Consider the following 13,317-nt stretch of genomic DNA (forward strand, 5'->3'; position numbering starts at 1 on the left):
GGCCGAGGCCACCGGCTGCTGTCCCTGCAGACGCCCATACGCGCCATTCTGCCCCATCAGGCAGCTTTCCGCCTGTCCAGAGCTCTGCCGAGGGCCCTTCCGCCCTCTCATGTAGCTGGCCAGACGGGAGCCACGGTCTGGTTGTGGGCGGCAGACTGTGCCAGGGGCTCTGTTACCCAGAGCCAGACTTGGTTTGAAACACTCAGTTTCGACTGTTGCGTATTTGCTTGGTGTGTATTTTTCTCAAGCTTCGTCTCCTTCATTCGTGCTTATTGGGAGGAAAATGTTGCTCTGAAGCCAGGTGCTTATCGTCACCAGCCCTTTGAGAAAACACTGTTGGCGATAAAGCCTGCCTCACTCACTGGCCACACAGCCGCCACGTGTCCTGCTGTGTGTTGGTCCCCTGAGCCTTGCACCTGTCGTGTTTCCGTGTCCCTGCGAGGGTGCCTGTGCAATCCGTCCCCACCACATGGGGTCACTGGCAGTCAAGGGCCTCATGTAAAGGACAGAACTGTTCTTTTCCTTCTGAAGCTGGTGACCTCGTGAATGTGGCCCAGGCCCAGTGGGACCGAGAGTCTCAGGAGTGTCTGGGGGTCTGACCAGCCTCCTTGTGAGCTATCTTGGCCCCTCCTCCCCTCCCACGGGGCCCCCGGCCCAACTTGCCCTCCTTTCTCTGAAGGCAGCTTTCACCAGCCACTTAAATGTGGGTTTCCTCCTCCCTTGTCCCTGACTTTGGACTAAGCTCCTTTGTGCTTGGATATTCCTGGGCCTCTTTCAGGGTTTTACTGGTTTTTCATCTGGGGACAGAGACGAGGGGCACAAAATAGGCAAGTTACACAATTCAAGAACTCCCGGGACGCCTGGGTGGCTCCATCGGTTAAGCGTCCAACTCTTGGTTTCAGCCCAGGTCATGATCTCACGGTTCGTGGGTTCGAGCCCCGTGTCAGGCTCTGTGCTGACGGTGCGGAGCCTGCTTGGGAGTCTCTCTCTCTCTGCCCCTCCCCTGCTCATGCTCTCTCTCTCTCTCTCTCTCTCAAAATAAATAAAAATACATTTTAAAAAATAAAATGCTTAAGAAAATTCAAGAACTCCTATAGATGTGACCTGAGGCTTACCAGCAGCTGAGAGTTTTTGTGAAAACCACACAGGCAGCGGCTCTGGGGGAGCTTCCAGGGGGATGGAGGGGAGACCGGGTGGGGAGGTGGTGGCCAAAACCTCCGGGTGTCCTTCTCCAGTGTTGGTGGGAGCTGGAATCAGTCAGGTCTTGTTTAGGTATGAAATAGGAAGTTTCTGCAGTAAGAACCCTACGTTAGGTTTAGTTTAAAAAACAATTTTTTTTTAATGTTTATTTATTTTTGAGAGAGAGAGACAGAGCATGAGTGGGGGAGGGGCAGAGAGAGAGGGAGACACAGAATCGGAAGCAGGCTCCAGGCTCCGAGCTGTCAGCACAGAGGCCGACGCGGGGCTCGAACTCGCGAGCTGTGAGATCATGACCTGAGCCGAAGTCGGACGCTCAACCGACTGAGCCACCCATGCGCCCCTAGGTTTAGGTTTTAATAAAAAAAAATTCAGAAATCCCTAAAATTTTTGTTTTGCTGGAAGAGAGCAGTGGAATCACTCCTCTGGCACGATGATCCTTCCAGCAAGTCCCCCAGCACCAGGCACTGGGGCCATTTGACGAGCAAGCTGCCGAATCATTTGTGCAGACCTTCGTTTTCCAAATCAGCTCTTTTACCTAATTGGCTTCTTATGACTTCACAAACTTATCTAAACATCTCACCCTTTACACTATTGGAACACCAAGGTTTTAATGTGTATGATTCTGTAAAAACAAAGGAAGCGTCCTTGCATTGGGGGGTGGTCTTCCCTTTCTGTGGGTCGTTAGGAGTTTGAGGTGGGAACAAGACGAAAACCAAAATCAAAACCAAAGCGCAAACAAACCAAAGATTTTTCCTTTTTCTTTAAGTCTCGATAGCAGGGACTTTCCTGGTGACGAGTGGTCTTGGCCGCCTGGGGCCGCTGGGTTAGCCGGGTTCTCCGGGGGAACAGAGCCAACGGTCCAGGCAGACCCACCGCCAGAGGGGAAGAGTCGCGTTATGAGGGTTCCTCGCCATACGCCGAGGCCAGGGAGTCCCCGTCGGCGGGACTGGGGGTGGGAGAAGGCGGGCGCCCCACTCGAGGACGGGTGGATGTGCCCTCCGTCCCCCCGTTTCTTCTTCTGGTGGGGTCTCAACCGATTGGCTGGTGCCACCGGCGGTGTCGAGGGTGATTTTCGCTCTGTCTATGGATGCAAGTGCTGTCTTCTTCTGGGGACGCCCTCGCAGACGCACGTGGGATTAAGGCTGTGCCAGTTCTCTGGGCCTCGCTCAGCTCAGTCAAGTGGACGCATAAAGCTAACCATCATGGCCGCCATTGGGCCGGGGGGCTTAAACCGCTCGCACCCCGTGGGTTCGGGGGCTCTGGGCTCATCCCCTAAGTGGCTGGCAGAGGCTCAGGGGCCTTCACCCGGGCCTCCCCGAGTTGCCCATCCCTCGCCCACGCCATTTCTCCCAACCACTTTCTTCACGTTGACCACAGACGACAGACCAGACCAGAAGAAATGTGGACAAACCGAGTGTCCCGGGGGGGCGAGTCTGGGCACCGGATCCCACCGTCCTGCCTCCGTCACAGACACCCCAGCCCGGGACCCAGGCTGCCCAGCAGTGCCGTCGTTTGTCGCTGCGGTGACGCGTGTGGGGGCCGGCCAGCACGTGCACACAGGCCCAGCCTGGACAGAAAGAGCTTGAGAGCTCCTGGGTTGTCCTGAGGCAGGAGACCACACGGTCCTCCCCGCGGGCCTGTCCCCTCGGCAGGGCTGAGCCCCCCGGGGCAGGACAGGCCCTTGTCACAGGGTGTCGGCCGCAGTGGCCTGGTGGCCCCGTGCCCGCCCCGTCCAGTCCCTCCTTGGGTTTTGGAGAGGCCTTTCTGGGCCCGTGCGGTCGGAACAATGTGACTGGGTTTTGGCTGAGGCTTTGTTGTTGTGTGTGTGTCCTTGAGCCGGAAGAGGAGGGAGACCGACTTTCGTCACCCCCAGGGCCATTTGTCATTTTAATAAAGGTGACAGGTGCACTGGCATCATCGCAGCCCCCCCCCCCCCCCCACCGTGATAAGTGTGATCATAGGCGATGGTGCTGTAGCTGCTGCTTGAGGAGCCCCTCCACGCGCCCGGCCCGCTGTGAACACCAGTCCTGCATCGCTCCCAGGCTGCTCCGGGAGACCCTGCGCCACCTGCCCGTTCCATGGCCAGCGCCTCGGAGCAGGCCTTGAACTTCGCCGAAAGGCAGGCCTCCTTCAACTTAAAAGCGTACATTCCTTTCAGCGCGTGGTCTGGGAGTCTCGGCAAGTATACACAATCACGGTTCCCCCCCCCCCCCCCCCCGCGGTCAGGAGAGACCATTCCACCCCTGCCACGAGCTCCCCCGTGCCCACCGTGGGGAACCCTCCCCCCACCCCGCCAACTCGGGCAGCCGCCGACCTGTCCGCTGCCCCTTGTGAGGACATCGCGAAGACGGGGGCGCGCCGCCTCCAGGGTGTGGAAATGGCCTCTTTCGCTCGCCGGGACGTGTCCCGGGTTCAGGCCCCTGGTCACACCTGCCGGGAGTTTGGTCCGTTCAGGGCCGCGTGGGATTCCGCCGTGTGCTGTTTGCTCCTTCCATTTATGAGTTTACCGCATTGGGGATATTTGTTTGCGTTGTTTCCAGTTTTTGGTGACTGTAATCAAAACTGCTAAAACCATCCGCGTGCCGGTTTGGGGTGCGAATGGTGGTTTTCATTTCCCTCGGGCAAGTACACAGGGGGCCGGACGGCTGGCTGGTGCAGTAAGTGTGGGTTTAACTTTATGGGAAACGGCCAAACTGAGAAAACTTTTTTTTTGTTTTTACAATTTGTACATCTTCGTGCTCACCGCAACCGTTTGGGGCAGGTGCTCTCGTGGTCCCGCTCTCCAGGCGAGGGCACTCAGCCCCCCGGGGCCAGGTGGCCTGCCCAGGGCGCACGCCGGCCCTGCGGCAGATCTGGGGAGCTTGGCCTCAGCCCTCCGGCCCGATGCCATCGCGTCTCGCTCACTGGCGTCTGTCGCTCTCACGCTGCTGCCTTCCCCCGCCTTCCCTCCTCACGCGGGCTGGCCCAGCCCCACCCTCCTCGGGCCCCTTGTCCGTCAGCGTGCCCACCAGCCGAGCCCCCAGTGGGTCCTCTCTCTCCTCCTGGCCTTGATCTTTCCTGCTGCCGGGGGCCGCGAACCCGGGAGCTGCAGGTGCGCCCGGCACCGACGCGAGGCCCTCCTCGCTTTTGTCAGTCAGAGCTCCCAGAGAATGCATCTGCAGAAGTCACTCCTTTGCTCCTATTTCTCTGGAAAATGACCAGATAGCCCCCAAATCACGGACGTCCGTTCCCGAAGCGCTGAGCACATCCATTCCTCCGCCTCCTCCCTGATCACCCTGCTCTCGCGTTAGAAAGGAAGCCGAAGTGCTCGTTTCGGCAGCACGTCTAAGAAAAGGACACCGGGTCATCTTCCACCGTTTTCTCTGGAGCATCTTTGTGGCAGTTCAGCAGCTGCTTCCTCGTAACGATGAAGCAATAAAGGCAAACGAAACCGCGAGCACGGGCGCCTCACCGCCCGCTCCCGAGAACACCTGCTCCGTGTGTACATAAACGGTGTCCCCACCTGTAATCCAGTCAAGCAGCTGTCGCTACTTTTCCTGTTTTGCGGATGAGGTAACCAGAGCCCGGGGAGGCCACATGGGGAGCTGTAGGACCTTTGGACTCCAGGTCGCCCGTGCTTCACAAACGCCTCTGTCCACATGGGACGGGTGACCCGTGAAGCCTGCCGGGGACGTTGGTCAGGTGGCGAAGAGTGTGGGCACTTCTGGCTCCAACTGACCGATGCGTGGCCTCGGGCAAGTGGGGTACTCTCAGCCTCAGTTTCCCCATCTGTAAAAGGGACGCTGACGAGTACTTGTTGCACGGACTTCCTGGGAGGGTCGCGTGATTGATGCAGAACGCCTCACGCGCTACCTGGTGCTCATGAATAATCAATAGTAGCTGCTTCTGTGAGTTAGGTCTCTGTTGGGCGGGCAGTACTAACCAGCGGGGCTGAGAGGACGGGAGCGACCACGAGGCTGGCTAGCTGAAATAGAAGAGGTTAAACCGGGAGACGGGGTGCAGGTCAGCGCACTGTCACAGAGGAAGACGGACCTTGGGGAGGCACAGAAAGCACAACAAAGAGAAAGCAGCTGTGACCCGGGAGCGGTCGACATTCTCTTAACCCCAAACGTGAGGGAGGCCAGGCAGGCACCCGTCCTGTTCGAGGAGACCCCCCCAAATGAGGATTCGTTGTTCTGAGCTGACTGAGGAAAACCCCCAAAGGTCCAGTGGAGGCAAGAGGCCACCGTTATGATCGGGGTGGTGGTTTTCGTGTGTCAATTTGACCGGGCCACAGGGTGCCCGGATATTTGGACGTTGTTCTGGGCGTGTCTGTGAGGGTGTTTCTGGAAGAGGTTAACATCTGGATCAGCTGGAGTGAAGCAGATTGTTCTCCTGAGTGTGGGTGGGCCTCGTCCAATCAGGCGAAGGCCCGGCTGGGACAAAGAGTGCTGAACCTCCTCCGAGTGAGGGGACAACTTCTCTTGCCTGACCCGCTCCGAGTGCGGGCATCAGGCTCCTTCCTGCCTCGGACTCCGACTGAAATGTCGGCTCCTCCGGGCTCTCGAACCCGCTGGCCTTTGGCCTGAAACCATACCAGCTGTGAGTGCTCAGTTTGCCAACTGCCAATCTCGGGACTTGTCAGCCCCCATAGCCCCACGAGCCAGTTCCTGGCAGCAAATGAACACCTATGTCTCTGCATCTCCCTCTGGTTCTGTTTCTCTGGAGAAACAACTAGGAAAGCTGAGGCGAGAGCGCCCAGCGGGCCGGCCGGCCGCCTGTTCTCCGGGCTGGAACCTGCGGCAGCCCGCCCCAGGGACAGCCTCCGCCTCCAGAGCAGACCCGGGATCCGACTGGGCGGGGGGAAGGAGGAAGGGAACAGATCCCCAGGCCGTGCACAGCGCCCCGGTAAAGATGTATCGTCACCCGCTAACTGGGGAAGCCTGAGGGGTGCTCGGGGAAAATTCCAGGGTTTCCCTAGCTTCTTGTTGGGCCCGTCGTGCTCACCCTGGAGGCCCGCAGCCGGTCAGGGGTGAGGCGGGCAGAAGGAGTATCGGTGCCGACCCCACCGCTGCAGGGTGCTCCCCCAGACCCGACGTTCGGCCTCTGTGCGGCCTCCTCCCGGGAGCTCCGGGGCACTGGGGTTTTGTCCCTCGACACTCCAGCTCCAAAGCGGGTCAGAAGGGCAAACGTGTCAGAGGCTACTCCAGGTCCCTCGGCACCCGAAGCCGAGAGCCCCTCTCTGCCCCGCTCCCCTCCGCAAGTCACTTTGTCTGAATTCCCTGCCACGCGAGCCCCAGACCCCGCCAGGGCGCCGCCCCCCCCCCCATGCGAGCCCTGCCCCTCCAATGCCCGCGGCAGGTGCTCCCATGGTGGGAGCCGACTGTTCCACCAGGAAAGCCTCAGGGAGGAGCGACGGGGAAGGGAAATGTTTTCACTGCAAAATCCCCGGCCCGCCTCCTCCAGGTCTTGCTGGGCTCCCTCCTGAGCCCCTGGTGGCGGGAGGGGTGCCGGCCCGGGCGGCGCCCCTCAACCGACACCCGGGGTCCGACGCGCTCCGGGCTCCACCCTCAATGTTTTAGTTAAAAAAATGAAATCTCAGAAAAGTTAACAGAATGATACAACCGATGCCGTATGCCCTTCTCTGCATTCGCCAGTTTGGGTTTTTGCCACGTTTGTGCTCTCTCCGTACACACACACGCACACACAAATGCACACTAAGACAGACATACGCTAACATGCACATGAAAAAATGTTTACTGAATCACTTCAAGGCATTTCAGATATTTTCAAATATTTTTAAAGTAATGCCAACTTATTAACTCAATAGTATCAGTAATATATAGTTCATATTCAGTTTTCCCTAACCGCCTCCGAAGTTTCTCCTGCGGCTTTTTCTTGACCCAGAACCCGGTCGAGGTTCCCACCTGTCGGGCCTCCTCCGTCCCCCCGATGCTCTGAGGTGCCTCTGTCGGAATGTGCAGGTCTCCTCATGGGGATCAGGGCGAGCCTCCCAACAGGAGCTCTGTGCAGGTGAGACGCATTCCTGCACCCACACCAGAGGGCTCACGGGAAGGGGATGTGAGCCCACTGGCAGGGGTGTGGGCCCGCATGCGGGGGAGAAGCTCTCCTGCTGTCAGGGGTTGGCCTTAACGTCCCAGGCAGATGGTGGGCATGAAATGCAGCCCCATGGTGTGGAGGTCCACAGCCAGCTGCGCCTGTCCCCACTTGGTAGAGCCCCACCAGACGGAAGAGCACTGAAGAAAGGAGCTGCAGGGGAGCAGGTGTCCGGGGGGGGGCGGGTGTCCAGGGGGAGCAGGTGTCTATGGTGGAGGTCTCTACAGGTGACGGGTGTCCACAGGAAGGGGGCAGGTGGCTTCCTCGAAGTCCAGGAGCAGGCTCCACTAGGAGTGGCTGGCGTGTGCGTGGGAGTGGGACCCAGAACAGGGACCGTGGCTGAAGCCCGCTAAGGAAGCCAGGGGACGGGATGGCCCCGGGGGGGAGCAACGCGTCACCAGACAGAGAGACCGCGAGGCACACGAGTTGTCACTTGGGAAACGGCAGCGTCCCGTAGTCCCGTGCTCCGGTCACACCGAGGGCAGAGGCCAGGGGACGGGGCCTGGACCCGTTCAAGTCACCCCATGCCGATGTCCTTGCCCCCAGGATGGCTTGGGACGCAGGGCGTGTGTGTGGACTCAGCTTTGAGGAGCCACGTAGGCCGAGGGGCATGCCACCTTCACTTGGGAGTAGATGACAGACGAGCCCGGGGGGTCGGAAGGCCGGTGGCTGGCGGCCTGGCCGTGGGAGGGCAGGTGGGTCCGGAGGAGCCCTAACACGGAGTCCGAGTTCGCTGAGGGAGAAAGAGCACTGCTCAGCCGGGAAAGGAGGCCCAGAGCTCCCCGCGCCCCAGCCCCCGTGTCCCCGTCCCACCCTGGCGCCTCTCCCCACCCACGCGGCAGCCGCCCTGTACCGCAGGGGCCGTCTCCTGAGCCCTTCGCCTCTGGCCGGGCCCGGCCCCTCCTCGGCCTCACTTCCCACTCTGCTCCCCACGCCGCTCCCTGGGAGCCCACGAGCAGGAACCTCCCTCTAATCTTGTTAGTGCTTTGAGCGCAGACCCCTGACCGAGCGGGGCGCTGTGCCCCTCTGTGGCCTCGGATGGGTCGCCGCCACTTCTGCCCTGGTGGTCTCGTCCACGGGGTGGGAGCGATAACGTCACCCGCCTCCGGGGTTACTGTGACCTCGCGTGAGCTCACGTGTGTGTGCGTCTGTCATGTGTCGCGTGTTTGCTGTGTGCCAGGTACGGTGCAGACGCACATGTGTGCACGTTTATGGCGTATTCACGTTTAGCACTTAAAACTACTTAGCACACAGGGACTTCGGAACACACGTGGATGTGATGTCAGACGTTATCATTACTTGTACACGGTCTTAAGCTGGAACGGAATAGGGCAGTCTGCAAGCAGGCTCTGTCCTTGTGGCTCAGTGTGGCCCTCCAGGCTTCTGCACGTGACCCTCTAGGCTTCCTGGAGCCACACCGAGGAGCAGAGCTCAGTCGGGAGCTGGGACTCTGGAGACAGACCGTTCAGTGATGCACTTGCTTTGCGACTTCGGGCCAGTCGTTTCAGGTCCTCTGCCTTAGTTCCCTCGTTTCCAAGATTGAGGTAAGACAGTACTCGCCTCAAAGGGGGTCGTGAGCGTGTGTGACTCCATGTGTTACAGGTGCGCCATTGAACCAAGAATGGGCACAAACACGGTTCATCTGACTTTATACAAGAGGATCAGAAAACCAGAGAGGGAAGCAGAACGGCTAGAGTCACACTGCACTCTTTACGGAGCACAGCTGGGAGCGGGTTGTCTCCCTGACGCCGGAGGGGTTGGGCTGGGACCGGTCCTGGCAGACCACTCACGAGCGGGCAATGACACCGCCAGACCACCAGCAGTCAGTCACCCTCAAAGCTGCCGTAATGGCATTTCCACACCTGCTCTCTCACCCCTATGAGACAGCGTGGGGGTGCAGAATAATGCCCCCAAGATGTCCATGTCCTGATTCCCGGAACCTGTGAGTGTGTGACCTTACAAAAAGGGACTCTGCAGATGTGATTAAGATTAAGGATCGGGCCGCCTGGGGGGCTCCGTTGGTTAAGCGTCAGACCTCAGCTCAGGTCATGATCTCGAGGTTCATGGGTTCGAGCCCCGTGTCAGGCTCTGTGCTGACAGCTTGGAGCCTGGAGCTTGCTTAGGATTCTGTGTCTCCCTCTCTCTCTGCCCCTCCCCTGCTCATGTTCTCTCTCTCTCTCTCTCTCTCTCTTTTTCTCAAAATAAACATTAAAAAAAAAAGATTAAGGGGAAATGATTCTGAATTATCCAGGTGGGGTTTTGAGAACTTTAAATCAGAGAACGTTTCCCAGCTGCACTCAGAGGGAGACCTGACTTGGGACAAAAGGTCAGAGATCTAGCACTTTGAAGACCGGGGAGGGGGTGTCCTTGAGAAGCAGGAAAGGGTCAGGAAATACTTTCACCCCCGGGGCCTCCAGAAAGGAGCGCGGCCCAGGGAGACGCCGGTCTGACTTCTCCTCCCCCCCACCCCCCACCCCTCCGGAGCTCGTGGCCATTTGCCATGACAGCAGTAGAAATCGGACAGAGGCAGGACAGGGACGGTAGCCCTGTGTCCCGTGACAGCCGCGAGTGCAGAAGCCCTGATGGCGTAGCCGGTCCTCAGGCCATCCCGCGGCGTCCGTGGTGAATGGCAGAGCGGCACCGCACGGTGGGCCCGGGGACCCCAGCAGGGCAGGCGGGTGCAAGTGAGGGCGACCCTGCGTGAGGGCGGCTCCGCGCCCGGTCTGCCCCAGACCTGCCCGAAGGACGGAGGCGGGGCCGCGCGCGGCCAGCGCCGTCAAAGCCCAGGGTCCCCAGGTCTTACCTGCAGGTTTGCTCCCCTGCGGAATCCTCCGGACTTCCGAGTACACAACTTCTCCTCCTTTAGGATTTACTGGAAAGAGATTGCAGTTTGAGAGACTGCCAGGCTCTTGCCTCTGGTCTGAGTTACTTCCTCCTCCCCCAGCTGGAGTTCGCTCTCTGCAGGGACACGTGTCCCCCGGGCGTCCGCACGGCCCCCCCCACCCCGTCCTCTCCTGCCCCACCCCTGCCGGACCAGCCCCGGCTCGCTGCCCAAACAGGGGCACCTCGCTCCTCACCATTGCTGTATACTGGCTGCAGGTCCAGCCAGGCTGGTGCATTGTGGTAGACGGGCTCTCGGACGTCGGAGTCTGCAGGGCTCCTGTGGGACAGAAACGGCCGTGTCTCCCGGGAGCCCTGATGAAGGAGCCAACGTAATAATCGTGCCCCGTTGGCAGGTCTTTGCGCGAGGTGGCTGCCAAGCCCGGAGACACAGACGAACGCGTCCCGGGTGGTTTGCTGCTATGAACGAGTACGTTACAAATCGCAACATGTTCCCGGACGTGGTGGGCACGTGACACCCCCAGGCACTGTGCTAATGCTTGTGACAGTATCAGGGCGATTCTATTATTATCCTTCTCTTATCGATGGAGAAAACGGTGGTTCTGAGAGAGAAAGTGACTCGCTCAAGACCGTGTAACTAGACACGGCAAACTAGAACCTGGCTCCAAAGCCTCCCCTCTCAGAGAGATCCGCATCTCAGAGGGATCAGTCATGGTGAGCGCTCAGAGGAAGCCGCATGGTCAGGATGCTGCCGCCACGGGCTTGCCCGGAGAGGGTTTTGAGCTGTGGCGTGCCTCCCGAGGTCAGCCGCTGGGATCCAAGACGGCAAAGCTTCTTCACCGGCACCGCGTCTGGCTGGCGGACCGCCTCTCTGGACGGCCAAGTCACGCGGCTCCGTCTCCTCGGCTGTCCCCACGGCAGGCATGGGTTAGGTTGCTCACATTCAGAGATTTCCAGGCCGGCTGAGCTAAGATTAGCTTCGGGCACGGATGGATCCAGTGTTTACAGCGGTCACGCAGACAGCCAAGGCAACAGTGGTGCAGGGTGCAAGTTAATAAATAAAAAGGAACTGGCCCTTGACGCACGGAGGGCCAGGTAGCTTAGGTAGCAGTGAGTTGCTACCTGGGAATTGCCTTGACCTACGCCAAGGGAGACCACAGTGTGCAGACGGCACAACCTGTCTGCGTCCTCAGCGGTCACCAGACCCAGGTCAACTTTTATCCCCTGCGGGCATCTCCCGGAGCACACGAGATCATAGCCCAGGTCTTACCTGGAGGGGTCAGAGGTCGGCCTTCCTCCTGCAAAGGAAAGCAGAGCATTTGGAGCCACGGGAGGAGGGGGCCTTGCCCGGGAGCACGGCCGCAGGGAGGGGCAGGCACCAAGAGGCGGACCCTTCTCTGCTAAGCCCGAGGGAGGCGGCAGATGGCATGAAAATTCCTGAGCCTGGCTTCCAGAGGGGCCGAGTTGCAATGTGAAAGGGAGCTCCGTAAAGAGCAACGCTCGACGGCTGCAGGGGGAAGCAGACCTGATGGGCTGTGACAACACTGCCCATTGAGACACTCAGCAAGTCACGAGGCCCCACTGGGTTTCTGTCCCCACTCCTGTTTCTCGGTCTTCCTTCTCTTCCTCCCAATCCTTGGGGGCCTCGTAAGGGTGGAGAGGGGAGTGCACACAAGGGTATGCTGCTGGATAAACTCCTCTCCTCTGGGCATCTTCCACGCACTAGGGCTATTTGGGGAACTCTGTTTGTGAAGAGGAATTCCGGGGGACCAGGAGGGGAAGGGGGTACTGGGATGGTGGCGGGGGCAGCGGCTGAGAGCTCAGCATGAGCCTGAGGGGACAGGACGGGGAGGGCAGGGGCTCCCGCAGAGGTGACCCACCTGCTTTCCTTGGGAGCCGGCAATACAACAGCAGGGCCACGACCCCAAAGCCCAGGGTGCTGAACAGCCCCCCGGTGACACCCGTAGCAATGGGGCCACTTCTGCTCCCGGTCAGCCCTGGAGAGGAGAGCCCACGCATGAGCTGGAGGGAGAGGCTCGTAGCCTTGACCTGCCCTGACCCCTGGAGATGGTGCCCGGGCCTGGAGGAGGAGGGGAAGAATCTGGGGAGCCAGGACTCCCGAGGCAGCAGCACAGGAGACAGCTCTTCTCTTTGAGAGGAAGCTCCTGTCTGCGGCTGGGGCAAGGGTGGGGGCCAGGGTGGACAGAGCCCACCAGTGAGCGCTAAAGTCAACGATCCTCTCGGGCCTCCTGCTCCCACTCAGGTACCAGCACTCCAGAAACGCTTCAGAAAATGACAAGTTAGAGAACTCCCAGCTTTGCGCACCTGCCCCTGAGAACGTCCTGGTCAAACATCAGCAGGGGTACCAGAACATCCTTGGAGCAGGTATTCTGTCCCCATCTGTGGCCTGGGAACAGGAAACTTACCTGACATGCTGAGTGGCACCGCCTCGCTGCGCCGGGCCCCCAGGCCGTTGTCGGCCTCGCAAGAGTAGTTTCCAGAATGTTCTGCAGTCAGAGAGAGGTTGAGGGACGCTCCTCCTCCAGAGGGGGCCGAGCTGTTCCCCAGGGGGACGTCCTCGTGATAAAACCGGTACCAGATGGGGGGAGAGCCCCTCTGGGCCTCGCAGCGAAGCTCCACCATGTCTCCCACCTTGGCCTGGGCCCCGGGCGCCCTGAGGGTGAGGGTGGGGTGCGACGCTGGGACTGAGGGAGACAAAAGCCAATAGAAGTTCCTGCTTCTAATGTATCCATAAAGGAGCAGTAATTATAAACAAATGGCAGAAGTCAGATGTTGATCTTGGAAAACAGGCTGAAACTCATACGGCAGACAAAGCTAACAACCTTAATCTACAAATGCACAAAATACCCAATAGAAGAGTGTGAAAGGGTATGAATCACTAAAAACTTTAAATAGCCAATGAACAATTACTTTCATTACTAGTTAAAGACGTACAAATAAAAACACCCATCAGACGGGCAAAACTTAAAAGGACAGACGATACTGATAGAGTTATGGAGAAACAGATGCCTTGAGATGCTCCAGGCGGGAACGCAAATTTGAGACACTTTCTTGCACGGCGATTTGGCCACACCTGCCAAGTTCAAAACGCACATCAACTTTGACCCAACAAATCTACCTCTAAGACTGCTTCCTTTAGGGATACTGACGTCAGATGTG

At 59.2% G+C, this 13,317-nt stretch overlaps 1 protein-coding gene across 5 annotated transcripts in view; it reads right to left on the reverse strand.

The window, feature by feature from the left end:
- Nucleotides 1–6,918: 6,918 nt before the first annotated feature.
- The window catches only part of FCRL5 (Fc receptor like 5), a 37,488-nt gene continuing 31,089 nt past the window's right edge, over nucleotides 6,919–13,317 (reverse strand). For all 5 annotated transcript variants that reach the window (XM_053208895.1, XM_053208896.1, XM_053208897.1 and 2 more), the window contains 6 exons: nucleotides 12,564–12,842; nucleotides 12,018–12,134; nucleotides 11,408–11,435; nucleotides 10,374–10,456; nucleotides 10,100–10,168; nucleotides 6,919–8,029 (listed from right to left, as the gene is read on the reverse strand). In XM_053208895.1, coding sequence (XP_053064870.1) covers nucleotides 7,875–8,029; nucleotides 10,100–10,168; nucleotides 10,374–10,456; nucleotides 11,408–11,435; nucleotides 12,018–12,134; nucleotides 12,564–12,842 — 731 coding nt within the window. In that variant the 3' untranslated portion in view covers nucleotides 6,919–7,874. The remainder of the gene's footprint in view (nucleotides 8,030–10,099; nucleotides 10,169–10,373; nucleotides 10,457–11,407; nucleotides 11,436–12,017; nucleotides 12,135–12,563; nucleotides 12,843–13,317) is intronic.

The sequence above is a fragment of the Acinonyx jubatus genome, chromosome E4, assembly GCF_027475565.1.
Source record: "Acinonyx jubatus isolate Ajub_Pintada_27869175 chromosome E4, VMU_Ajub_asm_v1.0, whole genome shotgun sequence".
NCBI lineage: Eukaryota > Metazoa > Chordata > Mammalia > Carnivora > Felidae > Acinonyx > Acinonyx jubatus.